The 26,186-nt window shown below is 41.9% G+C and overlaps 1 protein-coding gene across 1 annotated transcript in view; it reads right to left on the reverse strand.

Moving 5' to 3' along the window:
- Window positions 1-7,154: 7,154 nt before the first annotated feature.
- LOC106562198 (cingulin-like 1) overlaps window positions 7,155-26,186 on the reverse strand; it is a 41,049-nt gene continuing 22,017 nt past the window's right edge. Inside the window, exons 10-19 of the mRNA XM_014126896.3 lie at window positions 24,739-24,843; window positions 24,467-24,619; window positions 24,180-24,350; window positions 22,526-22,687; window positions 12,823-12,912; window positions 10,455-10,538; window positions 10,079-10,203; window positions 9,623-9,731; window positions 9,274-9,437; window positions 7,155-8,878 (exon numbers count right to left, since the gene is read on the reverse strand). Coding sequence (XP_013982371.1) covers window positions 8,737-8,878; window positions 9,274-9,437; window positions 9,623-9,731; window positions 10,079-10,203; window positions 10,455-10,538; window positions 12,823-12,912; window positions 22,526-22,687; window positions 24,180-24,350; window positions 24,467-24,619; window positions 24,739-24,843 — 1,305 coding nt within the window. The 3' untranslated portion in view covers window positions 7,155-8,736. The remainder of the gene's footprint in view (window positions 8,879-9,273; window positions 9,438-9,622; window positions 9,732-10,078; window positions 10,204-10,454; window positions 10,539-12,822; window positions 12,913-22,525; window positions 22,688-24,179; window positions 24,351-24,466; window positions 24,620-24,738; window positions 24,844-26,186) is intronic.

The raw sequence follows: 26,186 nt of genomic DNA on the forward strand, positions 1-26,186 counted from the left end.
CCACCTGGGTTGGGCTGTCACAGGGTGGGCCCTCACAATCATGGACAGGTAGAGCTCTATGGCACATTGGGGACGGACCATCCATCAACAGAAGCCTTGTTTACACCTTGCCCCAACCTGTAGGTTTCGTGATCTGATCAATATGATCAAATCACTATCTGATCAAGCTTTGTCGGGTCTACACATGGTTTTAAAATGTGTCTCTTATCCGTCCACTGTGTCCGCATTGTGACCAGATTTCCTGGGGTCTCCCTGTATGCAAAACACTCAAAGTACTGTCATATATTTAATTTCAGAATATGCCATTCTGTTCTTCAGAAGAAAAATGACGTTTCAAAATGTTGTTGAAGACCTGCCCTTAACAAATGAATAATTAATGATCTTTGTGATGGTGTTTTTTTTATGGATTTTACCACTTGAATTGTGGTGTTTTAGTGGTTTTTCGTTCGTACTTATTGTATGCAGTTACATGAAATTGTTTTATTTGAAATACATTTTCTTTCATTGAATGGTTTGTGGGTAATCATGTGTGAGTTGAATTACAGTAAGGTTGTATGGACAGGTATCTGTTTGCTTATATTCAGATTTCGATAGTGATTTAAGGCTTGGGGTGAAATGTGTTGATGATATGGCAGGCTGCTCATTTAAAATGTGATAGTTGATATTTGATCATTATAGGAGGAGGTTTTGACAAAGAGGGGTTGCTGATCCTTCCAGAGTTTGCATTGAATGTGAAAATATAGATAAATATACTACTGTATCTTCCTTGAGAAAAATGCATAAAGTAGTTGACACATTTCTCCATGTCACAATGGGGGATCACATTCCTGGCATTGGTATGGTCACAACTCCAAGTCCTCCCTCAGCAGCAACAGACACATAGAAACGAAACTAATGTTCAGGGTATTTTCTTTGGTCTCATAGTAAAACCAATTGTGTAACAGGTCATGTTGTACATAGGCAATGAGTGGAGGCATAGAAAAGTTCAACTGAAATATATCATATGTTTCAACAAAGATGCACCAATATGTAAAGTAAGTAAATTCTCTGAATAGTATGAGTGTTATTTCCACGCTTTTAGGTTAACCATTAACCACACAACAAACAAATGATTTTGTTTACTACTGAATCAGTCAGCCAGCCCCCTAGTATGGCCACCCGTTCATGCTATACTGATCACTTCTTAAAGAAACACAGTCATGTATCAAACTCAGATGCCATATTTCACTATCTCATGAGTACTATATGTCAGGTAAGTTGTGTTGATTGTGATCTTAGTGTCTTGCTTCTGGGAGGTACTTGATTCAACAGTGTTACTCTTGTTTCCACCTGGCTGGTCTTTCAAGAATGACTAGATTCATACTGGAGCCGATCTGATAGTCGAGCCCAGACCTCAGCAAGCCTCCAGGGAGAAACATTTCTTGCTCAGAATATTTAATTCTCTCATGACCTGGCATCCTCAGCATATCAAACTGCATACAATGACAACCACACGACCCTAAAGCTCCCAGACAACTCAGACACGGATGACAAGTTAATGTCCTTTCAATAACAAGGCAACATACAAAACATGTATGTATTCTATTGACTTTTCTAATTCAGTGTTTGATGTCGGAAGGCTGGCTGTAGGTTGCCTGTTCCTTTCTGATGCTTTCTGTTTGTTTTGTAAGAGAGAGGCAGTGAATTGGGCTCCTCCTATCAATCACTGGCTGCATTAGACCCTCAGACGACAGTCACTACACTTCTATGAGGATACTTACTGACGTGGTGAAGTGGCTGTTGTTGTTGTAACCAACAACAAAAGCTGTTGTCTGTTCTGCATCACAACAGCCGTGGAATTTTATAGACTTTTGTTTTGGCAACTACCTCACGGAAGAGCCAACCGTCACCCACTGACAGACAGTCTTATATCACAGATTGTCTGTCCCAATGATTCTGTCTGTTGTTGGAGTTCTCTGGAGTGAGCGCTTTCAAACTGGTTGTTTGACATTCGTAATGTTATCTGATCCCACTGGGAACACACTGGTCGAATCAACGCTGTTTACACTCATTTTAATTAAATGACGTTGAACCAACTTGGAATATATGTTGAAATGATGTCTGTGCCCAGTGGGATGTTACTGTAAACCTTGAGGCATGATCTTGTGTTGGAAGCATTTTTATTTTTTGAAGGGCTCAAAGTGTCCATCATATTGTTGAAAATATGTCTGAAACAAGCAGTCATTGTAGGTTTCAGAGTGACTCAGTGATGATGGACTGAAGGCGAGGAAGTTTTTACTATATTTCAGGTTCATCATATAGGGTAACACTGACTAACACAGCTAAAGAGAGATAGGGAAATTTGACTCCTGAAGAACTGAGGCATCTTTAAGATTTAGTCATCTTTGTAGTGAATGGTGGTTTTGGGGTGTGAATGGGGGCCAGTGGTGGTGGAAGGCAGCCACCCTCTCTCTCCCTCTGAGTCTATTAAGGCTCCTGACAGTCAGGCTGGGTGATTAAAGCCATCTGCCAGGGGCCACAGCCCCCTATTGAGATTCATTAGCTACCTCATCATTAACGCTCTCACCCATAGAGATCATACATCAATCAGCATGCCTGCCCATTAACACTGTCTACAATTCATCTTCTAGCAGTGTCAGTCTCTCAATATGTATTCTGTAAAATGTTCTTTCTCTCCCATCATGAATAAGTAGTTGAGGTTTGTTATGAAACTTCATCAGAGGTGTCATGCCCATAGGGGGCACAAGGGCACTTGCCCCCTCAGATTTGTCACCTTAAATAAAATATTTGTTTTTTTTGTTTTGTTGAATTAATTACTAAACTTAAGAGGGGGCACACTGACTGGACCAGGCAAGTGGTTCCTTCCAAGGTGCACCACAGAGAAAAGATATGCAAGGCAGGATGCTAGATACTCTATCAGGATTTCCCAAACTCGGTCCTGCTTTTAGCTGCCGGTGATGGGCAGGACTCGCAGGAGGTACAGTCAAAAGTTTGGACACACCTACTCATTCAAGGGTTTTTCTTTATTTTTACTATTTTCTACATTGTAGAATAATAGTGAAGACATCAAAACTATGAAATAACACATATGGAATCATGTAGTAACCAAAAAAGTGTTTTTGTAGATATAAATAGATTTTAGATTCTTCAAAGTAGCCACCCTTTGCCTTGATGACAGCTTTGCACACGCTTGGCATTCTCGCAACCATCTTCCTGAGGAATGCTTTTCCAACAGTCTTGAAGGAGTTCCCACATATGCTGAGCACTTGTTGGTTACTTTTCCTTCACTCTGCGGTCCAACTCATCCCAAACCATCTCAATTGGGTTGAGGTCAGGTGATTGTGGAAGCCAGGTCATCTGATGCAGCACTCCATCACTCTTCTTGGTCAAATAGCCCATACACATCCTGGAGGTGTGTTTTGGGTCATTGTCCTCTTGAAAAACAAATTATAGTCCCACAAAGTGCAAACCAGATGGGATGGCGTGTCGCTGCAGAGTGCTGTGGTAGCCATGCTGGTTAAGTGTGCCTTGAATTTTAAATAAATCACAGACAGTGTCACCACCAAAGCGCCATCACACCTTCTCCTCCATGCCTCAGAAATTGCAGCCACATAAATGCTTCACAGAGTTCAAGTAACAGACACATCTCAACATCAACTGTTCAGAGGAGACTGTATGAATCAGGCCTTCATGGTTGTGTCGTGTATTTGGCATCATTAAACTGAAGACTTATTTTTAGCAAATAAATTCTCTGTAATTATTATTACGTGATTAAACTAACTTAATCATGTAAATGTAATTAACTAGGAAGTCAGGGCACCAAGGAATATAATTCAGATTAAAAAGTTATAATGTATGAATCATCCATACATCAATTGTCTTAAATAATTTATTTACTAACTAAAAAATCACAGAAATGCATAAACAAACAAACAGTAGATATAGTTACAAGGAAATGATAGCGGAGTTTCCCTAGTGGGATAAACTGGTATCGCGGCTTGGTGGACAAAAGGGAAGTGGGGGTCGACTGAGAAAGGCGGGAATTACGCAAATGAGTCACTACACACTTGATAATTATATTCATTGAAATGCTAACCCTTTGCACATGGACGCTCACTCATTCGGGAATAACTGCAATCAATATATATTTACGCTCAGTGTGTCGTCGTGATCTCTGTTGGAATCGTCCGTTTTTCTGTTGGAGAGTTCGTCTTTCGTCTCTCATGGTTAGAATGGATACTTCAGAGTCCCATTTCAGAAATGTTCTTGTAGAATAAATGTTTCGGCGGTTGTCGGTCTTCATGTTCAATGGTACAGAATTCCTAGCTGCAGACTAGTAATTAGTATGAAAGATTTGTTCTTATTCTGTCGGTATCGATAGTCTCAGAGTTGAACCATGTGGTATGGTTAAGAATTCAGCAATCTACTCAAATCTTAGCCCTCTCAGTTATTGAGGTAAGCTGGTCTGAAGATAAATTCCCAAGGTGGGGCTTATATTCGGAAGACTAGAAAAAGGCTGTCCCATGACGCCAGATCAATGTCTGTGCTCATGGTGTGGGCCAATGACTTAGTTAACTTTAAAGGGAATTGGGTTCCCTTTCATTAAACAGTTTAAAATCACATTACATAAGTTCACAAATAGTTTCATCTTTACTCATTCATTTTATACAACAACTAGATGCAAGCCTCATAACTGAGACTCTTGTATAAACATAGTTATGGTAATGTGGCTGTATTGTCTCTCATGAGTTTCACAAACATTAAACGAAATGGACTGGTCGTAGCTGGATTCTTCCCCGACCGTGTACACCTTCTCCAAAACATGTACATTGTTCAGGTCTCAAGTTCTATGCTGGAGAATAGGTTCCTTTGTTCTCCTGTGAAATCTTCTCTCTCTCTATACTGTCTGGCCATGAGGAAGAACGTCTCCTACAGGAATTTACGACCTGAGATAACAGCAGCCTGGGTGTAGGCGAGAGAGAGAGGGGGAAGGCACGCTATACCCAAAGAGGGCCACATCATGACAGTTGAATTTCTGCAAAGAAACCACTACTAAAGGACAACAATAATAAGAAGAGACTTGCTTGGGCCAAGAAACACGAGCAATGGACATTAGAGCGGTGGAAATCTCTCCTTTGGTCTGATGAGTCCAAATTTGAGATTTTTCCATTCCAGGTGAAGCTGGTTGAGAGAATGCCAAGAGTATGCAAAGCTGTTATCAAGGCAAAGGGTGGCTACTTTGAAGAATCTCAAATAAAAAATATATTTTGATTTGTTTAACACTTTTTTGGTTACTACATGATTCCATATGTGTAATTTCATAGTTTTGAAGTCTTCACTGTTATTCTACAATGTAGAGAATAGTAAAACTAAAGAAAAGCCCGGGAATGAGTAGGTGTGTCCAAACTTTTGACTGGTACTGTATGTCTGTAAATGAGTGTGATTAAGCTATGAAGCCTATTGATTATTTTTGATGAATAAATAAAACAAAAATGTTTTTTTTGTTTCTCTAATACTAGCCACCTGGCAATTTTATAAAGTTGGCTTTAGCTAGCCAGCTAGATAGGTTCCCAATCTCCCATCCTCATAACTCCTTACCAAGCCATTTCAGGCTATCAGTCAAGTTAGAGTAGCTTGTCTAACTATCTTAGCTGGCATGCCTGCTGGCAAGGTTGCTTGACTTTAGAAGACACAAAAATGGATTTAATTATTGGGTTATGATACTACATCCCAGTGGCAGTTGTACTAAACTCCTAAGGCATAAACGTTCTTAAAGAATCAATGTGGATTACTGGTTAAAATGTCAAGATTGCAGGGAAACACTGTTTCAGATGTTTGAAAAATGCAACATTTCCTGAAATTTGGACCTCCCTCCCTCCATCCTCATATACTTCTTGCCCCTTGTAAAATAAAGGATGGATGATGCCCCTGTTCATCATCACAATGTCATGCTTCCTTCCCATCTCACCAACAGGCAAGCATGCATTTTATCAGCTTAGAGAAGAATATCAAGAGGACTTGAGAACACAATTTACAGCAGACAAAACAAAGCCAACATTCCAGATGTCTGTGAAATTCTTTCTCGTACCTTCTAACGTGTGCTTTAGCATTTCTACAGCTAGAGGGCAGCAGAGTACCATGTACAGTTTTGAGAAAGTTCTAAATAGTTGGTCAGACTACTTCTTTTCATTGTTCAATATTATCTGAAAGAACAAGATATTCTTCAATCTCACCTAAAACATTCTAAAAGTTATAGTTTTTTAACCTGGGGTTAAAAAAAAGTGTCTGAGGCCATGGTCCACTACTTCTAACTTCACAGAAAATCACCACAGCCACCAACCATGACAGCTTAATATTTTTCAATTGTAAAGTTACAACCTCATGACCGTTTCCCACTCCCCACTTCCATCTTTCACCAGTTACTGCATGAGTTCACCCAAGCACGGGACAAGAATTTCAAGAATGGTCATTCTTTAAAGCCCTCACAAAAGCCCCACCCCGAGCAGTGCACTCCCAGTGTGTGTGTATGCTGCTTGGGCTGACAGAGGGGCCAGAGACGATCCCCACGCATTTAAAAGGTTGATTTGTTTGTTCTCCACAGAATGGCGACAAATGCAGGTCACGACCTGGGAACAATGACCTGCCAGTCTTGCTGAGAGGATAAGAAAGCCTTGTCTCTACTCCCTTTCTTCTGCTGTAGTCAACTGTAAAATACCTTTAAAAATAATGTAGTCATATCTCCTAATGCAGCCTGGATTGCACCTTCCCACATATGGTGTCATCTCCTTAACACAAGGGATCAATCATGTCTTTTCCCCCTGAGACCTCGGAGGACCTGTCCTGCGGTGCTTTGGTGTCAGGTGCTGGACACAGAATCAATAGGCTTCAGCAGGAAAATACTGGCCCACTGAGCAACATATTAAATATGGGGGGCTGATATTGACACAGCTGCTTTGGCCAAGACGATAAAATAATAAGTAGGATGAATGAGGTCACACTGAGAGGACCATAAAGCATTCATGCACCACTGAGGTCAATCCTTTCAACTTCCTCATACAACTAAACACTCTCCAAAGTTGCTTATTTTGTGTACCTAAATAGATTAGAAGAGACAGATGTGATCAGCAGTATAATTTACAGAGACAATAAGCATGTGAGATTAACTACGGGTAACTTTATTTCATTTTAGCAAGGTTTTTAGTCTCAGCAAAGTACAGATGTGTACATACAGAGAGGTAGCGGCAGTATTTCTTCTCAACCCCCCCACTCCAAAACGACCGGAGGACGCACACAGCCAAAGGCCTCTTCTTCATTCCATACGGCAACAACAGCCTTGGACGCCTTCAGAAATAATCCAACGGACAGTGCAAATCATCACAGTTTAGCAAACAGATCGATTGTCAATACAGCTCATCTGTAGAAATTCCCTCATCATATAAACTTGCATAGCAGAGGACCGTCTCCTCCAACAGATAATAGATAGGCACAGCAGATGCTTATAACAGGTACTGACCGTATGGTCATATAGCATAATAATATGCTCCCACAGATGCACATAGCAAATACAAAGGTAGTCAACAAAAAAATAAATGTTAATTTTACATTAGATTGACTCATATGTCTAATATTAACACTGTTTAGTTCTTGGAGGATATACCATAAACATAAATAGCTTCTTCTCACATTGTAACATGTTCCTGGTAAAAGTCATATTTCTATGAAATACAGAGATGAATTACTTTTAAACAAAAGTAAGGAATGTGTTTTTTACTATAATGCAAAAAATGGACTATTGACGATTGAAACAATAATCTCAGGAGTAACAGAGCAGTCCCGGTAGTTAGTAGAAAAGCCCAACTAAAAATACACAGTAGAACCTTGATTTGAGAACGGTGATCTAACCAGTCTTTATAAAAGTTATACTGTTTCTTATTTTAATAAAGGCAGGGTTGAATACTGCAATAAGTCAGGAGTCATAAGCCTGAAAACAGAAGTGATAAAACAGAGATGTTTTCTGTAGACCACGCTAACATCATGGATGGATTACTATTCCTTATTCAGGTAAAAAAAAAAGATAAAAAAGATCCCTTATACAAATTTCCCTAAAAACATATTGCCCTTCATTCAGCCATTTCTTCATATATTCAACAGTAAATAAATAGCTAATATTTCACTCAAATCAATTTAAGGCCTTACACTCTACCTGACTTCATTACAAAATTTAATTGATATTCTAATGCACAATACAAAAAGTTAATGTTTCAAATAAAATTTGTTGCTGTCAGACTTGATAAGCGGCTTAACATATTTGATTAAGGATATAACATCTAGTGAGGGATTAATACATTTCAAAAAGGCATAAGAGGTTACAGAATGCTGTCCTTTACAGTGCATTACAAGGTGAATAATTGGATTCCCTTTACATCTCATTGCTGGATTATTCATAAGATGTAAGAAGACACGTGCAATGATTAACTAAGAACTTAGAAATTGTGCTGATAATTCAACTATTGCTAAATTATAATCAATCATTTACAAGACATAGTTATTGATTAATTACAATCTAACCATTCCCTGTCAATCTATGTACTGTGAAAGGAAGAGCAAACACACATCACTATGCTATTTGACCAATTTTCCAAAAGCACATCGTGACCTGAAAGTGGTCTCTCTGAATAGGAGTCAGTCCACTTGGTCCTTCTGTAGTTTTAGTAACATTCTCTTCATTGTGTTGGTTCACAAAGAGAATGTTGATATGATGTTGTCTTGGCTAGAGGAGCGTTTATAGCCAGATGAAGACTGGAAGTAGGTCTCTCCGTCCGTGCTGATGTCATCCTCATCATCATCGTCATCCAGAGGAGCAGAGTTGGTCTTACGCCTTCAGGGAGGGAAACTAGTGTTATTCTGGGTGGAGGGCTGGGTGAAATAGTTTACACAGTATGAAAGAGTTACAGTTTGAGAGAAAGTGGGCTAAAGCCTACACACATTGCATTTTAATATGTTCGTGTTAGACTACATTGTTCAGGAAGGTGTGAGTAATACCCAAGAGCAGTGGTAGGGAATATGTCCAGATATTTTACAGTGGGTTAACATAATGTGTGTGCCCCTGTGAAACTTCATAAGCATGTGCTTTACACTGTGGTATCTCTTGGTGCATGCTGTTAGCTTCAGCTGGCTAGAGCTGCATTACAATTAACTAGGTGAACAAATACCAAAGCAGAATGAGCATGTTCTTAGCGTCTTCTGTTAGCCGTGTGTATTTAGCATTTTTACCTCATCTCGCTGCGCAGGGATTTGAGCTGGCTCTGGAGCTGCTCGTTGGCCTCCTGCTGTTCATCCAGGTCTCTCTGCAGCTTCTTCTTGCCGTGTTCCAGCCGGTCAATCTCCTCCTCCGCCTCGTCCATCTGCCTCTTCAGGGCCTTCAGACGCAGGTTCAGCTGCAAGAGGAACACCGAGGGTTAAAACAGCTGTGTGTGCGTGTGTGTGTGTGTGTGTGTGTGTGTGTGTGTGTGTGTGTGTGTGTGTGTGTGTGTGTGTATGTATGTATGTATGTATGTATGTATGTATGTATGTATGTATGTATGTATGTATGTATATATATATATGCATGTTGCATCCTGACCTGGTCCTTCTGATCCTGCAGTGAGTGGTGCTCTTCATCAACTTGCATCATCATCTCCTTCACCTTCCTCTCCAGCCTCCGGTTCACCAGCTGCAGGTTGGCACGGTCCCTAGAAAACACAGCATCATGGGTAAGACTACCGATCTGCTACATGTCACATACTGTAGCAGTACATAAAACACTCTGGAAACCACAAGGTAATTGGCCATATGCCACATACTGCATGCATCTACACATAGTATGCAGTATGACCTAAAGAATGTAAAACTAAACTAACCAACCCAATGATTGGTTAGTTTAGTGCAATATGACCTACGGTAATTAGAGCCAGACAGCTTCTGTAATGAGTCTGTAGGCAGCACTGGTCCCTATAGCAGAACCGCTCTTTTCCCTCCAACCCCTACCCCAACCCCACCTCTCCCTAGGAACCCATCCCAACCCCAACCCTAACCATACCGCTCCTCTCCCTCCAGCCTCTCCTCCAGCTCCTGGATCCGGTTCTCCAGCTGGCTCACCAGACCCTCCTTGTTAGACTTCTGGGAGCCCTCCAGATGGGCTATTCTACTCTTCAGGTCCTTGTTCTGTTAGAAACAGTGTGAGAAACAACTTTGATACACAGTCTTAGTTCTACTTTATTTAGCTAATGTTTTGGTCAACAAGACCATTTTCAGAGCAGGAGTATAGAGATGGAGAAGGACAGATAGAAGACAGAGATGGATTAGATGAGTGCATGTTTTGGTATGAGCCTAATGGACTTTTCACAGATAGACTGCTGTTGTTTCCCCCCAGACAGGAAAGGAGGAAGGAGTGGGAAGAACAGGGCAGTTTGTACCTGTCTCTCCAGAGTCATCTTGTCACACTCCAGGTCCTGTCTGCCAGCCCTCTCCTGCAGGAGTTCATTCCTCATCTGCTCCACCTGTCAATCAGAGCGGAGAGAACTGTCATCTCAATGGTTACACACTCTGAGAACACAATTATTATGAGAGGCTGCTCATGTGTCGGTAGGAAGAACCCTTCCTGTATGTCTTACTCAAGGTGGAAGGAGCCTTCCTGTAGCTAATTGGTGGTTTGGATATTCTTATTCGGTTGCATTCCCCTGAACTGATCCCACGTCAGCTCTCATAATGTACATTCAGATAGACAAGAGTAATAAATCAGTCATATTTAGATGAACCTATCATAGCTAGTACTGGGAATGCACTTAAGCCTCTCAATTCCTCAGGGTGTTCAACTTCTCTCCAAAAGCCAGACAGAGAAAAATGTAAATGTTTGCTTTTAAACTAGACTATTTCTGTGAAAGATTAGAAACCGAGAATAAACAACCTTTGACTCCTGCTTGGTTTGCTTTAATTAGTTAGGGTTACAAACTCAAACTGTCAAACTACTTCATTGTCTCAGAGAGAAAGAGAGAATGAGAGAGAGAGAGAGAATGAGAGAGAGAGAGAGCGGGAGAGAGACTAGTTCAAGAGAAGGGAATACAGATGTGGATGGAAAAAAAGACAACTAATCAACATTTTCTTTTGCGAGGGGAGCTTAGTATGGGTGATATTTTATGCCAATTAGTGTGTGACAGTGGGCTGCTCTGATGAACGATGGGCCACATAACTGGTGAGCCCGGTGGAGTACTTGAGGGAGCTGATTCAGCAGACTGGAACATACAGCAGAAACTAATCTGCTTTGTGAGAGACAGCGGGAGGAGAGAGGAGAGATTACTCTCATTTAGACAGGAGAAGAGCACCTGGTGCCAGGAGAGGCGCAGGTGTTCTTCCTGCCGCCCCCCCTCACTCCAAGCCATCATGGCCATGCAGACCCCACTCTCTCCGTCCCCCTCTTCCCCCGACCACCACCACCACATCCTCCTATCCTAACCTCATCCACTTCACTATGACTGTACACCACTCCACTGTTGCCTTGGCAACTCACCTTGGCCCAGTGTTGCGGTAATGCCACTTTGTCTAGTGCTACTCTTTTCTCTGTGCCAGGTGTTTCTTGCCTTTAAGGAAATGTAAGTACTTGTTCACTCCTTTTAGGCCTCTCATACTTTTGTTCAGGTCTTTACATATCCCATCCATTTCAAGGTTGGAGGACTGTGCAGACTTAGCCCTTTAATCTTACCATTGCGGGACAATGAACCTGACCATAAAATAACTAGTCCTATCTTTGTTAGACATGAAGAATGCATCATGATGGCATTGGCAGTATGAAAATCAATGAGAGCACAGTGAATTGCAGAGGTATTGCAACAGGGTAGACCCTTGGAGGTAAATGCACTTAGCACATGTTGAATAATACAAAACACATCCTAGAAGAAAAAGCTTGTCCTGTACATGAATTGTATCTGGAATAACGTCACTTCCTCATGAAAAAGCACCAGACCAACAGTCTCCTGATCTGAGTTAGCAACGCTTTCTGACAACAACTCTTTCTCCGGGAAGCATGTACTCTTATCTCAATCTGAGTTTATAATGGCAACATCAGCAGGTTTATCAGAGGGGAAGGAAAGCTGCAGTGTTTAGGTCTGACTCCCTCAGGATGTGAGAACTATGATCAGCCACAAGAAATGGATTTGTCCCTGAGACGCAGTCACAGCTAAGTGAACTCCATTGCCGTAAACTTGATACATTTGGCAGTGTGCATATTTTGGCTGAGGTGGTGCATTAAAAGGGGTATTTTGTGACTGATGCATGAAAATTGGATTGGCGCTTTTACACCGAGCAGGCAGCCTGCCAAACTGAACAATTATGCAAGATCCTCTTACATGGCAATAACCCCTCTGCTCTCTCCAGAACACAAATTAACTGGGATAGTGGGATTTTTGGGTGGCTGTTCCATACAGGGGGGCCCACACACACACGCGCGCACTGAAGAATGGCTCGGTGTGTAGGTCTGTGTGTGTGTGGGTATTTGAGCTGTCAATGGCGGGAGGGGATGGCAGACAAGCACAAAGAACTGATACAGGGTGTAAGCTTAGATGTCACATTATGCCAAGCTGCTCTGGAATGACTGTACTTGAAATGCTTTCTGTCTTTTGCAGATGATAATGAAGTTAATGGAGTTTAGAAGTGTGACTCCCGGTCACAGGAGAGTCAGAGACAAATTGGTGAATGACCTTGGTGAACCATGGTTAATGAATGTTAGAATGCCCCACTGACTGGAGGTCAGTAAGAGTGGTCAGTCAGGGATAGTGGTAAGGGACTCACCTGTTCTCTGCCTCGGTCTATCCTGACAATCAGCAGGTCTCCACTTTGCTTTTCCTCATCCAGATCCAGCTCCAGCTGACTGATCCTGTCCTGCAGTACACAGCATCAACATGGTATTAACAATGACATTATTATTTGACCTTGCTGTAAACATGGGGTTGCTTCTCTGAATGACAGCTTTAGATTTCCTTCTGCCGTGTTTGGCATCACACCACTGTCAACACTAGAGGCCTGCAGTACACATGACTTGTGTCTATAACAAACTCAGGAAAGAACCTAGCTAGCACATTTGGTTACTTGGAAGTTGTGGGATGGTATATTTTTGATTTCACATTGGTTATGGGAAGCTATAAATTTCCTGACCGGTTAAACTGAAAGTTTTTTTTAAACGTTCTGAGAACAGAAGTAAAAATGTTGCCTTTTCTGGGAACGTGCATTTTTTGGTTGCAGGGAGGTTCTGAGAATGTTTTACTCTGGTTCCTTGAATGTTTTCCTAGGAGGTTTTATTAATGGTCTGAGAACAGAATTTATAGGTTATTTGGAGGTTTTTAAATAATTTCATAAAAATGTTCACTGAATCATTTAATAAGACTTTTAATAACACTGACATCTTATTTTGCTTTAACTCTAGCACAGATAGGACACATAGAAATGAATTTCCTTAGACAATCATGCAAACACATTTATTTTTTATTGTGACACGGCATCAGTGAGATTCTAACCTATTGCCTCCTCAGTTAAAGGAAGGAGGTTATTTTTAGTTATTGCAAAGAGAAACTCGACAGTATAAAGCATTAACATCATGGAAACGGTTTATTTCCAACATGACAACGCATACAACATAACCAGTTCAATGAGGCCTGCCAATTAAGCTATGCGCATCCAATCAGATACATACTTCCAATATCACGCACTGAACATGTGCATACCATTTTAATCAGAAGCGGAATGTTATTAAGCACATCTCTCAAACACTACAGATCCTCCCCTGTAACTTCAACTAGTTGAGAACCTTACTCTCTTATTTTAACTTTAACAATGTTTATTTTAACAACTCCTGAGTACATAACCAATTTACTGCGTTTTTAACATTTCCTTTTACAGGTAACAGGATTCTTCAAAACAAATTGTTACACATTTATTTGTTAAAAAAAAAGAAGAAGATTCCCAGTAGTCCTTTTACAAGTCCAGACTCTGTGGTGGGCATTTGTTACGGACAGGACGGGGTCTCAGAACAACATTCTGAGGCTGTGGTAGAGGCATCTCAACTGTTTCAGCAGCTGTGCGCTGAGGCACATTGATCGCATTGTCCATATCAATGTCATCAACATCATAGTTCCAAGATCCTCCTACATAAAGAGAACCATCTCCCTCTGCAAGAGCATCACCTTGTCTCCTTGGCTTGATGTTCAACATCTGATTCATGTCTTTTCACACAGTCACCCTCAACATTACCCATGTATGTGACTGGACCCAGAACCTTAGTTATCACACCATTCAACCATTTTTCTCCTCCCCTGTAATTCTTTACCAAGACCTCTTGAACAACAGAGAAGGATCTGACCTTCTGTGGTTTGTCACTGACCCCTCAGTCTGTTCACTCGGCGAGAACTGTGGTTTAACCAGGGACAGTCGTGTACGAACCTGTCTCTTTAAGAACAGCTCTGCTGGCGTTTTGCGTGTACTAGTATGTGGTGTGTTGCGGTAGCCATATAGGAAGTTAGCGACACAATGCTGTAACGTCATACCACCTACTGTTCTGTTCTTAGCTAGCGACTTCTTAAGATTTTGCACTAGCCTTTCAGCTAACTCATTTGAAGCTGAGTGATATGCAGGTGGCGTGGTATGCTTGATACCGTTCAATTTTAAGTACGTTTTCATTTCACAGGAAGTGAATTGTGGGCCATTATCTGTGACTACTTCCTGGGGCAGACCATAGGAAGCAAACAGATTTCTGAGTACCTCAACAGTTTTAGCTGAAGTAGTACTCTGCATGTGTACAATTTCTGGCCATCTAGCATAACCATCCATAACAATCAAAAACAATTGCTTGTGGCCTTCTGCAAAGTCTAAGTGAATTCTCTCCCATTGACCTGATGCCCATTGCCATGTACTGGCAATTTTGCAGGCATGCTACACTTCTGCTTGCATATGTCACAGAGACTTACTTCAGTTTCAATATTTTCATCAAGAGTAGGCCACCAGAGAAGACTTCTAGCTAAGGATTTCATCTTAACTACACCCAAATAACTCATGTAGTTCTGCCAATAGTCTGCTTTGCAGGCTTTGTGGAATCACCACCCTGAAACCCCAAAGAATACAATCATCCTCAATGGTAAGTTCAAACCTTCTTATGACATAAGGTTTAAAGACTTCGTCTGGTCATGGTTTGTCCATCCTGACATTACATACTGCTTAACAATTTTCAATACAGGATCTTTCTCAGTTTCAAGTGGTATATCTTTAGCAATGATTGGCAAGCCATCTATAAATTACACTCTATACACTGGATTTGGTGTAGGACCCCTACAATCACCCAGTGGGAGTCTGGACAACGCATCTGCATTGCCATGCTGCTCTGAAGGATTGTACTGTATCTCATATGTGTAAGTTGCTAAAAATCAAAGACCGTCGCTGCATTCTATATGCTGCAAGTGTAGGGACACCTGTCTTAGGACCAAGAATCATAAGAAGAGGCTTATGGACTGTCAGCAAGGTACATTTCCTACTATTCAGATACCCATGAAATGTCATAACTCCAAACACGAGTCCTAGTGCTTCTTTCTCTATTTGAGAATAGTTCCTTTCTGTTTTGGCAAGCATCCTAGAGGCAATTGCTATAGGTTTCTCAGAACCATCCTTCATTTAGTGAGACATCACTGCACCTACGTACACCTACCGCTGAAGCATTACAGGCTAGTATGAACAGTAGCTCAGGGTTGTAGTGAACTAACACCTGGCTAGTAAGTAAACTCAGCAAAAAAAGAAACTGCGTCAACTGCGTTTATTTTCAGCAAACTTAACATGTGTAAATATTTGTATGAACATAACAAGATTCAACAACTGAGACATAAACTGAGCAAGTTCCACAGACATGTGACTAACATAAATTGAATAATGTGCCCCTGAACAAAGGGGGGGGGGGTCAAAATCAAAAGTAACAGTCAGTATCTGGTGTGGCCACAAACAGCATTAAGTACTGCAGTGCATCTCCTCATGGACTGCACCAGATTTTCCAGTTTTTGCTGTGAGATGTTACCCCACTCTTCCACCAAGGCACCTACATTTCTGGGGGGAATGGCCCTAGCCCTCACCCTCTGATCCAACAGGTCCAAGACGTGCTCAATGGGATTGAGATCCAGGCTCTTCGCTGGCCATGGCAGAACACTGACATTCCTGACCTGCAGGAAATCACGCACAGAACGAGCAGTATGGCTGGTGGCATTGTCATGCTGGAGGATCATGTCAGGATGTGCCTGCAGGATGGGTACCACATGAGGTAGGAGGATGTCTTCCCTGTAACACATAGCGTTGAGAATGCCTGCAATGACAACAAGCTCGGTCCGATGATGCTGTGACACACCGCCCCAGTCCATGACGGACCATCCACCTCCAAATCAATCCCACTCCAGAGTACAGGCCTTGGTGTAACGCTCATTCCTTTGACGATAAACGCGAATCCAACCAACACCCCTGGTGAGACAAAACCGCGACTCGTCAGTGAAGAGCACTTTTTGACAATTTTGTCTGGTCCAGTGACGATGGGTTTGTGACCATAGGCGACGTTGTTGCCGGTGATGTCTGGTGAGGACCTGCCTTACAACAGGCCTACAAGCCCTCAGTCCAGCCTCTCTCAGCCTATTGCGGACAGTCTGAGCACTGATGGAGGGATTGTGTGTTCCTGGTGTAACGGTTGTTGTTGCCATCCTGTACCTGTCCCGCAGGTGTGATGTTCGGATGTACCGATCCTGTGCAGGTGTTGTTACACGTGGTCTGCCACTGCGAGGACGATCAGCTGTCTGTCCTGACTCCCTGTAGTGCTGTCCTAGGCGTCTCACAGTACAGACATTGTAATTTATTGCCCTGGCCACATCTGCAGTCCTCATGCCTCCTTGCAGCATGCCTAAGGCACGTTCACGCAGATGAGCAGGGACCCTGGGCATCTTTCTTTTGGTGTTTTTCAGAGTCAGTAGAAAGGCCTCTTCAGTGCCCTAAGTTTTCATAACTGTGACCTTAATTGCCTACCGTTTGTAAGCTGTTAGTGTCTTAACGACCGTTCCACAGGTGCATGTTCATTAATTGTTTATGGTTCATTGAACAAGCATGGGAAACAGTGTTTAAATCCTTTACAATGAAGATCTGTGAAGTTATTTTGATTTTTACGAATTGTCTTTGAAGGACAGGGTCCTGAAAAAGGGACGTTTCTTTTTTTGCTGAGTTTAGATGTCTCTTAGCTTCCTCAAAAGTACTTTGGCTTTTCTGTGACCATTCCCATTTTACACCTTTCTGCAGTAGAGCAGTCACTTAACTATGGTAGACAGATTTGTAATGAATTTTCCATAATAGTTAAGTAACAAAAGAAAAGACCTGAGCTCAGTGTTGTTTGTAGGAATGGGAGCCTTCTCAATAGCTTCAGTTTTCTGTTTCATGGGGTGCATCCTCTCTGCATCTATCACATGACCTAGATAGGCTACGCTGTTCTGGAAGAAATAACATCTCTCTTTTAACCTTCAGATTGCAGACTTTCAGTCTTTTTAGCACTTCAAGATTTCTCATGTGCTCTTCTGTGTCACGCCCTGTGATAAGTATATCATCAAGATAGCAGATTACCTCATCTATACCTTGTAGGATCTGATCCATTATTTTCTGAAAAATTGCTGGAGCACAGGCAACACCATAAGGAAGCCTGTTGACCTAAAACAACCCCTTATGCATATTCATGGTGAGATAGTGCTTAGTGCTCTCCTCTAGTTGTACTGGCTGGTATGCCTGTGACAAATCCAGCTTTGTGATCTTCTCACCCCGTCAGCTTGGTGAACGAGTCCTGCGTTTTTGGTAACGGATACTGATCTACTTCCAGCCACGGACTGATAGTTACCTGTATTGTCTGTTTTCGGTATACACACAATTGGAGCAGCCCATTCACTGTAGTTAACTGGAGTAAGGACCCCTTCTGACTCCAACTTGACAAGCTGTTTTTCAACAGCTTCTCTAAGTGCAGAGATTTTCCCTCTTAGAACTAGTGACTCTTTACTGTACATTTTTAAACACAGTTTGCAGGTGTTACGTTCCCCAGTTTTTGTGTTGTTGTGTGTTTGTACAGTTGAAGTCGGAAGTTTACATACACTTAGGTTGGAGTCATTAAAACTCGTTTTTCAACCACTCCACAAATTTCTTGTTAACAAACTATAGTTTTGGCAAGTCGGTTAGGACATCTACTTGTGCATGACACAAGTCATTTTTCCAACAATTGTTTACAGACAGATTATTTCACTTATAATTCACGGTATCACAATTCCAGTGGGTCAGAAGTTTACATACACTAAGTTGACTGTGCCTTTAAACAGCTTGGAAAATTCCAGAAAAGGATGTCATGGCTTTAGAAGCTTCTGATAGTCTAATTGACATCATTTGAGTCAGTTGGAGGTGTACCTGTGGATGTATTTCAAGGCCTACCTTCAAACTCAGTGCCTCTTTGCTTGACATCATGGGAAAATCTAAAGAAATCAGCCAAGACCTCCACAAGTCTGGTTCATCCTTGGGAGCAATTTCCAAACGCCTGAAGGTACCACATTCATCTGTACAAACAATAGTACGCAAGTATAAACACCATGGGACCACCCAGCCGTCATACCGCTCAGGAAGGAGACACGTTCTGTCTCCTAGAGAGTGCAAATCAATCCCAGAATCCCAGAACAACAGCAAAGGACCTTGTGAAGATGCTGGAGGAAACAGGTACAAAAGTATCTATATCCACAGTAAAACGAGTCCTATATCGACATAACCTGAAAGGCCGCTCAGCAAGGAAGAAGCCACTGCTCCAAAACCGCCATAAAAAAGCCAGACTACGGTTTGCAACTGCACATGGGGACAAAGATCGTACTTTTTGGAGAAATGTCCTCTGGTCTGATGAAACAAAAATAGAACTGTTTGGCCATCATGACCATCGTTATGTTTGGAGGAAAAAGAGGGAGGCATGCAAGCCGAAGAACACCATCCCAACCGTGAAGCACGGGGGTGGCAGCATCATGTTGTGGGGGTGCTTTGCTTCAGGAGGGACTGGTGCACTTCACAAAATAGATGGCATTATGAGGTAGGAAAATGATGTGGATATATTGAAGCAACATCTCGAGACATGAGTCAGGAGGTTAAAGCTTAGTCGCAAATGGGTCTTCCAAATGGACAATGACCCCAAGCATACTTCCAAAGTTGTGGCAAAATGGCTTAAGGACAACAAAGTCAAGGTATTGGAGTGGCCATCACAAAGCCCTGACCTCAATCCTATAGAAAATTTGTGGGCAGAACTAAAAAAGTGTGGGCGAGCAAGGAGGCCTACAAACCTGACTCAGTTACACCAGCTCTGTCAGGAGGAATGGGCCAAAATTCACCCAACTTATTGTGGGAAGCTTGTGGAAGGCTACACAAAACGTTTCACCCAAGTTAAACAATTTAAAGGCAATGCTACCAAATACTAACTGAGTGTATGTAAACTTCTGACCCACTGGGAATGTGATGAAAGAAATAAAAGCTGAAATAAATAATTCTCTCTACTATTATTCTGACATTTCACATTCTTAAAATAAAGTGGTGATCCAAACTGACCTAAAACAGGGAATATTTACTAGGATTAAATGTCAGGAATTGTGAAAAACTGAGTTTAAAGGTATTTTGCTAAAGTGTATGTAAACTTCCGACTTCAACTGTATGTTTGTATGTGTGTGTATTTCAGGATGGCTTCCTGGATTCCAAAGCAGCTGATTGGTCGGCCCATCACTAATTGGAGCTCTAACCCCGCCCTCTCATCAGGGGACACAGCTGTCTGCAATTACCGACTCCTCCTGCAGCTTTAAAAGCCAGTGTTCCTTTGTTAGGAGAGAGAGCTTCTTTGTATGTCCTGTGTTGGTCTGGTAAAACTGTTGAAAGTGGTTTTTTGTAGCTGCTCCTGTAGAGGTATGTGTATACCATAATACCTAGTGTTTTTGGTTTATTTAAATTGTTCACTAAGTTTGAATTATTGTGTTTCATTTGTTCCCAGTGGGGGAAGGGGAAGGCACCTTGGGAGTGTTTAGGCAAGAGGCCTGCGGGCATACATATACCCATAGTATTTAGTCTGTCTCTGCACACTAGGTAACACCTGGGCGACCACCCTCTGTATTTTGGTTAGCGCGCCAGGTGGTGCTAAGAATAGGTAACCAGTGGGTAGGCAGGTAAGGTAGGAGAGGGTGAACTTGAACTTTTCTTTGGTTCCGTCTAGCCCCTTTTCTCCACCTTACCGTGTGAAGGAAGAATAAATTCCCTGTAAACGGTAATCTTCTCTGCCTTTGTCATCCTTACCCGCACCTACAATCACATACCTTTTCTCACTCCACGGGGAGTTGAGTTGTAGCCGGTTGTTGCGTTCCCTCCAAGGTGTACGTAACAGCAGGGCTCAATTTCACCTCTTTGAACCTGCGGTTATACAGCCTCTCTATCACAGAAACTGCTGCACCTGTATCAACTTCTATTTTGAGTCTCACACCTACCCATACATACACAGTACAGTCTAGTAATGTCTTTAACTGTATTTAATGCAAACAGTTCAATTCCTTTTACGTTACCCAACTCGGTCAGTGGCGAAAACAGCCGATGTCCCTTTATCAGATGTCTGGCTCTCATGTGAGCATGTCAGCTCATCACTCTGGCGCTGGAGTGTGACGTAATGTTCATCTCTGTTACAATGATCTTGTCTCTCTCTCGCTGGTGTTCGTTGCCCTGGTGCTGATCATCCTTGCTCCTCTCGTCTCCCTGCAGTCGAAGTAAGGAGGCCTCTCCCTCTGTAGCATCCAGGTGCTTGTTCCATTTTGTTTGCTTTGTCTTTTTTTTTTCTCACTTGACACTCTTGACATGCCCTGGCTGTGTCCTTTCTTCTTGCACTCCCGACACTCAAAATCCTTGTAGCAGCACTCATCTGGCTTATGCCCTTTTCCCGCGCAATGGTAACATGGTTTACCTGTTGACTCTTCTTGGCAACGCTTTTCTTCTCGACTGCATTTGCTTTAAAAGTATTTTGTGAAAACTGCTGTGCACTTCCTTTGTTAATTCAAAAGTATTTTGTGTGTTCTACGTTTAGTAAACGGTTTCTCAGCTCTGCGCTTTAAACACTGCACACACATCTATCACGTAATGACTCAAGAAACTGACCAAATTTTCATGTGGCTAATGCTTTTCTTAAACTAGCCAAGTACTCACTATAGACTCTCCCTCGAGTTGACTCCTTGAATGAAACTTGCATCTTTCAGTAATAAAATTTGTCCTCGGTACGTCGTGACTTTTCAACAGCGCGACCAACTCTTTGAACATTTTTTCACTTGGTTTCTGTGGAGCACAAGTCCATTAACAAATTGAGACTTTCTGCCAACAATAAGAAAATGGCTTTTGACTTATCCTCGTACTTGAGCCCATTATCTTCAAAATACTGTTAGAAACCTTCCGACGTGAAAATCCTCGGCCTTGCCGAACGCCATCGTCGGTGCTAGCTTTTCTACACAGACTACAGTCTCGACGGAGCTGGCACTTTCTTGCTCGCTCTGTTCCCCTTCAGACAAAAACTCTGGTACCTTGTTGCCAATCTGTTGCATCCCCGGTTAAAGGAAGCAGATTATTTTTAGTCATTGCAAAGAGAAACTTGACAGTATAAAACATTAACATCATGAAACCGGTTTATTTCTAACATGACAGCGGATACAACATAGCCGGTTCCAAGCTGAGTCCATCTGCACCCGCTCAGAGGTAGCACACTTGAATACCCTGGCCAACAACCAATGAGGGCCTGCCAATTAAGCTAAGCGCATCCAATCAGGTCCATATTTCCAATTTCACACACTGAACACGTGCACACCATGTTAACCAGATGTGCATAATAACATGCTGCTTATCTCTCAAACTACAATCTTCTGTTCTCTATCCATGGAACTGGTCCACTCAGCAAGAAATGAAATTACCACAGAATTTGTCTCTTAACGTTCTTTGAACTATTTCAGAACATGCCCAATGTCAAACCAGTTGGAGAATGTTCCTAGAACATTATGAACATTTTTATTAAATGTAACCATGTTTGAACTTTTAGGAAACATTCTGTTAAAGTAATGAAATACCAAGAAAATGTTATTTTGCCATTCCTTAAATGTGCTAAGAATGTTCTAAAACCAAGTAACTATCCTGCACCATTCCCAGAAAGTTGTGGGAAGGTTGTATGCAAAATAACCATAGGACAACGCTGCTCTCACCAAGCTCTAAGAAACATATGGTTCTCAGAACGTTATGTGCTAGCTGGGAACTGTTCCTTCCTCAGGACTGGAGTACAAACAGAGATGAAATGGAAGGACTAGCATACACTGACTGAAGACTCAAAGATAACCAATTAATACAGCACAAAAAGTCTCCATGAACACATGTATAAAGTGTATAATTTAGAGACAATGTGAAATGAATAATTAAGATATACCTCCATGAGTTTGACCTGTCGGATTTTGTCATCCTTGGAGTGGGCTTTGGTCTCTGCCTCCACCTCCAGGTCATAGACTTTCTGCTCCAGGGCCTTCTCCTTGAGCACCGCATCATCCCTCTCCCTCTTACACTGCCTCAGGTCGTCTTCCACATGGCTCAGCTGCAGGACACACACCACACATACTTTTAAAATAGAATGGGAATGAACAACAGGTTTTGTGAATGCCTCCTACTCATTTACCAGTACACCACAGCGAACAATAAACCACACATATGTGTCATACTGTTACAGTAACATCCATACCTGTCATGCATGCTTTAGCAATGCAATTTCAGCAGTGGCCACAAGATGCCATCTGTTCCTTTAACAATAGTGACTTAAGAGAAACTTTCACAAACACTAGACTGGTGAGTGAAGAAGATGATAGAAGAAAATACATTTGTCTTTAGCAGGTCTCAATGTGCATGCTTATACGATAGATGTGGGGGTTGGGACAGACTGGAGATCTGAAGCAGATGAAACAGTGACCTCATCACCAGGCCTTAGAGGAGTGGATCAGCCGGGAGGAGAGGAGGATGTGTGGTCAGTCATTCCAGCTCTCACAACAATGACACACTACATCCCCCTCTTCCTGTAGACCAGCTGGACAAAGATACATCAGCCTATCCTATCTGTGCATATACATTACACTGGGTAGACTACAACACAAAGATGAACCATTAGCAGCAAGGCCTCTCTCTTCTGTAAAACTGACACATTTCCATGGAAAAGGTGAGCATGTTACGGCTCACAATTCCAATGGTGTTTGAACTGTGTTGGACTGAGTCTGGCCACCTGTCTTTAACCTACTGTAGGAAATAGGTTTTCTTTAATGACATTCTGCAGGGGTTAGTAACTCAGACACACAATGAGGGAGGACATTATTAGATCAAATAAACAATGCTTATCCCATATTCAACAAAAACATTCCAAACATTCCAAAGTGTTTATTAGGTCAAACCATACCCAATGAGCAGTGGCCCTGGGTTATAACAACATTATGTGGTGCAGACCACAGCTATTAAGGGGTTATAGCTAGATTGTGAAAATGAACCATAGTAATTGGAAAAACATTAGCTGGAGAATTCCTAAATTGAGGCAAAATGCCATGAAGAACTTTACAGGGGCTCACTCCAAATTCCATAAGCCTACCTAGCTACAACTCCCTTAATGTATGAGAACAATGGATGTAATGTAAGATAGTTACAGCTAATACTTTGATATATTGTTCAATTAAAATAGGTTCATAAATTCATCCTAGTGTCTGAAGGTCTAGATTGCTGAAACATTCTGATGCTTCACCAATAGAAAAACAATGATTCAGATGTATTTTCCCACCCTCCACAGCTCCAACTCTTCATGCTAAACCACAGATATCTATGAAAATATACATTATCTAACCTCTTTAACCCTGTAATATCACCAGGCCACCAGGCATCTACAGCTGTGACCTTCTGGTCCAGTTCAGGGCAAAGGGGAAGTATAAGAGGGGAGAGGACACACATTCCAAAGCCATGACCTCACTGTACAAACCCTGAGTGGGGGTTTACAACACACTGAGTCAGGACAATGGCTCATCCTCCATTGTCATGGGGAGCACTGGCCAACCCACCTCCTCCTGCAGGGACTTAGCAGCCAGACGGGACTTGTCCAGCTCCACACCCCGTTCCCTCAACTGCCTCTGAAGCTCAGCCAGCTCCCGACGGTTCTTCTCCTTGTACACGTCTATCTGCTCCTGCAGCTCCTGGGTGGACGACTGAGAGGCCTCCACGATCTCACTCATCTACAGGGAGAGAGGGTGAAGGTAGAGTTAGCCTTGCTAACAAACAGACATGCATGCACACACTGATTGATTGACTAAAACAAGGATGTCCGAAGGCCTTTAGTTGGTCCACTCACCTCCTTTTGTAGTTTCTCCACTGTGCGGTCCAGCAGACTCCTCTCGTCCTCTATCTCATTCTTAGTGTTCTTAAACTGTTCTTTTTGACTCCTCTCCTCCTTCAGCCTCACCTCCAGCTCTCTGTGGTCATGGTTCAGCTTGGTCAAGTTCCTCTGTAACAGAAAGAGTTTAGAAAGATGGGTCAGAATGGTAAGGAGGACCAGCACTTATGCTTTATTATTCTCACCAGTAAATTCTCCCGAGCTTGTGGTCAAAGCCTGGTCAGTCTTACCTGTACATCCTCTAACCGGGTGGTCAGAGCACGGTTGGCACGTGACATCTCCTCCTCCTGCTCCTTGATTTCTTCCAAAGACTCTTCCAGCTGCCTCTTCTCTATCTGTGAGTTCACACATAAACATTAACACACACCATCATAAGACATAGGTAACAGATCTGATCTTCAATGTGAAAAGTTTTATTACTGTGAATCTGATTGACACTCCTGTGCAGTTTACAGTGGCTCTCCTTTACATAACTAGCAGCTCATGTTACACCCGAGGATCTGTCTTTTTCAGCCATCTATTTCCTGTGTTTGAGGGACGCAAAATCCACTTGTAACTTAAATCTCGCTGGATTGATTGCTTTCATTTTACTCCCGCGACTCTTTCATACTTTGCTTGTGCCTGTCTTTTTTTATTCGTTAACATTACGACTGCGGAAATGATTGTAATGACCTGTCAAACACACCCCGGTAATGGCTGAAATGTGGTCAATGGAATACAATGTTTTCAGTTGAATCTATAATAACGCTAAAGCGTCGTCAGGGATTTAACGCACCGCCTCGACACTTACATCACAAGAAAGAGAAGAAAGAGAGAATTAAATACAGTTGAAATGTTTACAAATTACATGCGCTGAAATGATTATAGCGATATTATGTCTGATCTCATAAACAATGTAAAGTATGTTTAGATATGTTTAATCTAGAGCAAAGTGTGTTGATTGTTAATCCAAGGATATCCTGCTGTTGACACACTTGTTTAATTATGCAAGAGAACTTGACAACAACAGTAATTAATGAGGCAGTCTAGACAGCGCAGGTGAGTGCGGGTAGGGTAGACAGAGAAAATATTTGGTAGTTTCAGCCCTGTTATGTTTGTATCCATATGTATCCATATATGCATATACACCCTGTGTATTTATGCAAATGAGGCACATATATAATAAAAATATATATATATATATATATATATATATATATATATACAGTTGAAGTCGAAGTTTACATACACCTTAGACAAATACATTTAAACTCTTTTTTTTCACAATTCCTGATATTTAATTCTAGTAAAAATTCCCTGTCTTAGGTCAGTTAGGATCACCACTTTATTTAAAGAATGTGAAATGTTAGAATAATAGTAGAGAGAATGATTTATTTCAGCTTATATTTCTTTCATCACATTCCCAGTGGGTCAGAAGTTTACATACACTCAATTAGTATTTGGTAGCATTGCCTTTAAATTGTTTAACTTGGGTCAAACGTTTCAGGTAGCCTTCCACAAGCTTCCCACAATAAGTTGGGTGAATTTTGGCCCATTCCTCCTGACAGAACTGGTGTAACTGAGTCAGGTTTGTAGGCCTCCTTGCTCGCACACGCTTTTTCAGTTCTGCCCACAAATTTTCTATAGGATTGAGGTCAGGGCTTTGTGATGGCCACTCCAATACCTTGACTTTGTTGTC

This window comes from Salmo salar, chromosome 11, assembly GCF_965601325.2.
Source record: "Salmo salar chromosome 11, fSalSal1, whole genome shotgun sequence".
Lineage (NCBI taxonomy): Eukaryota > Metazoa > Chordata > Actinopteri > Salmoniformes > Salmonidae > Salmo > Salmo salar.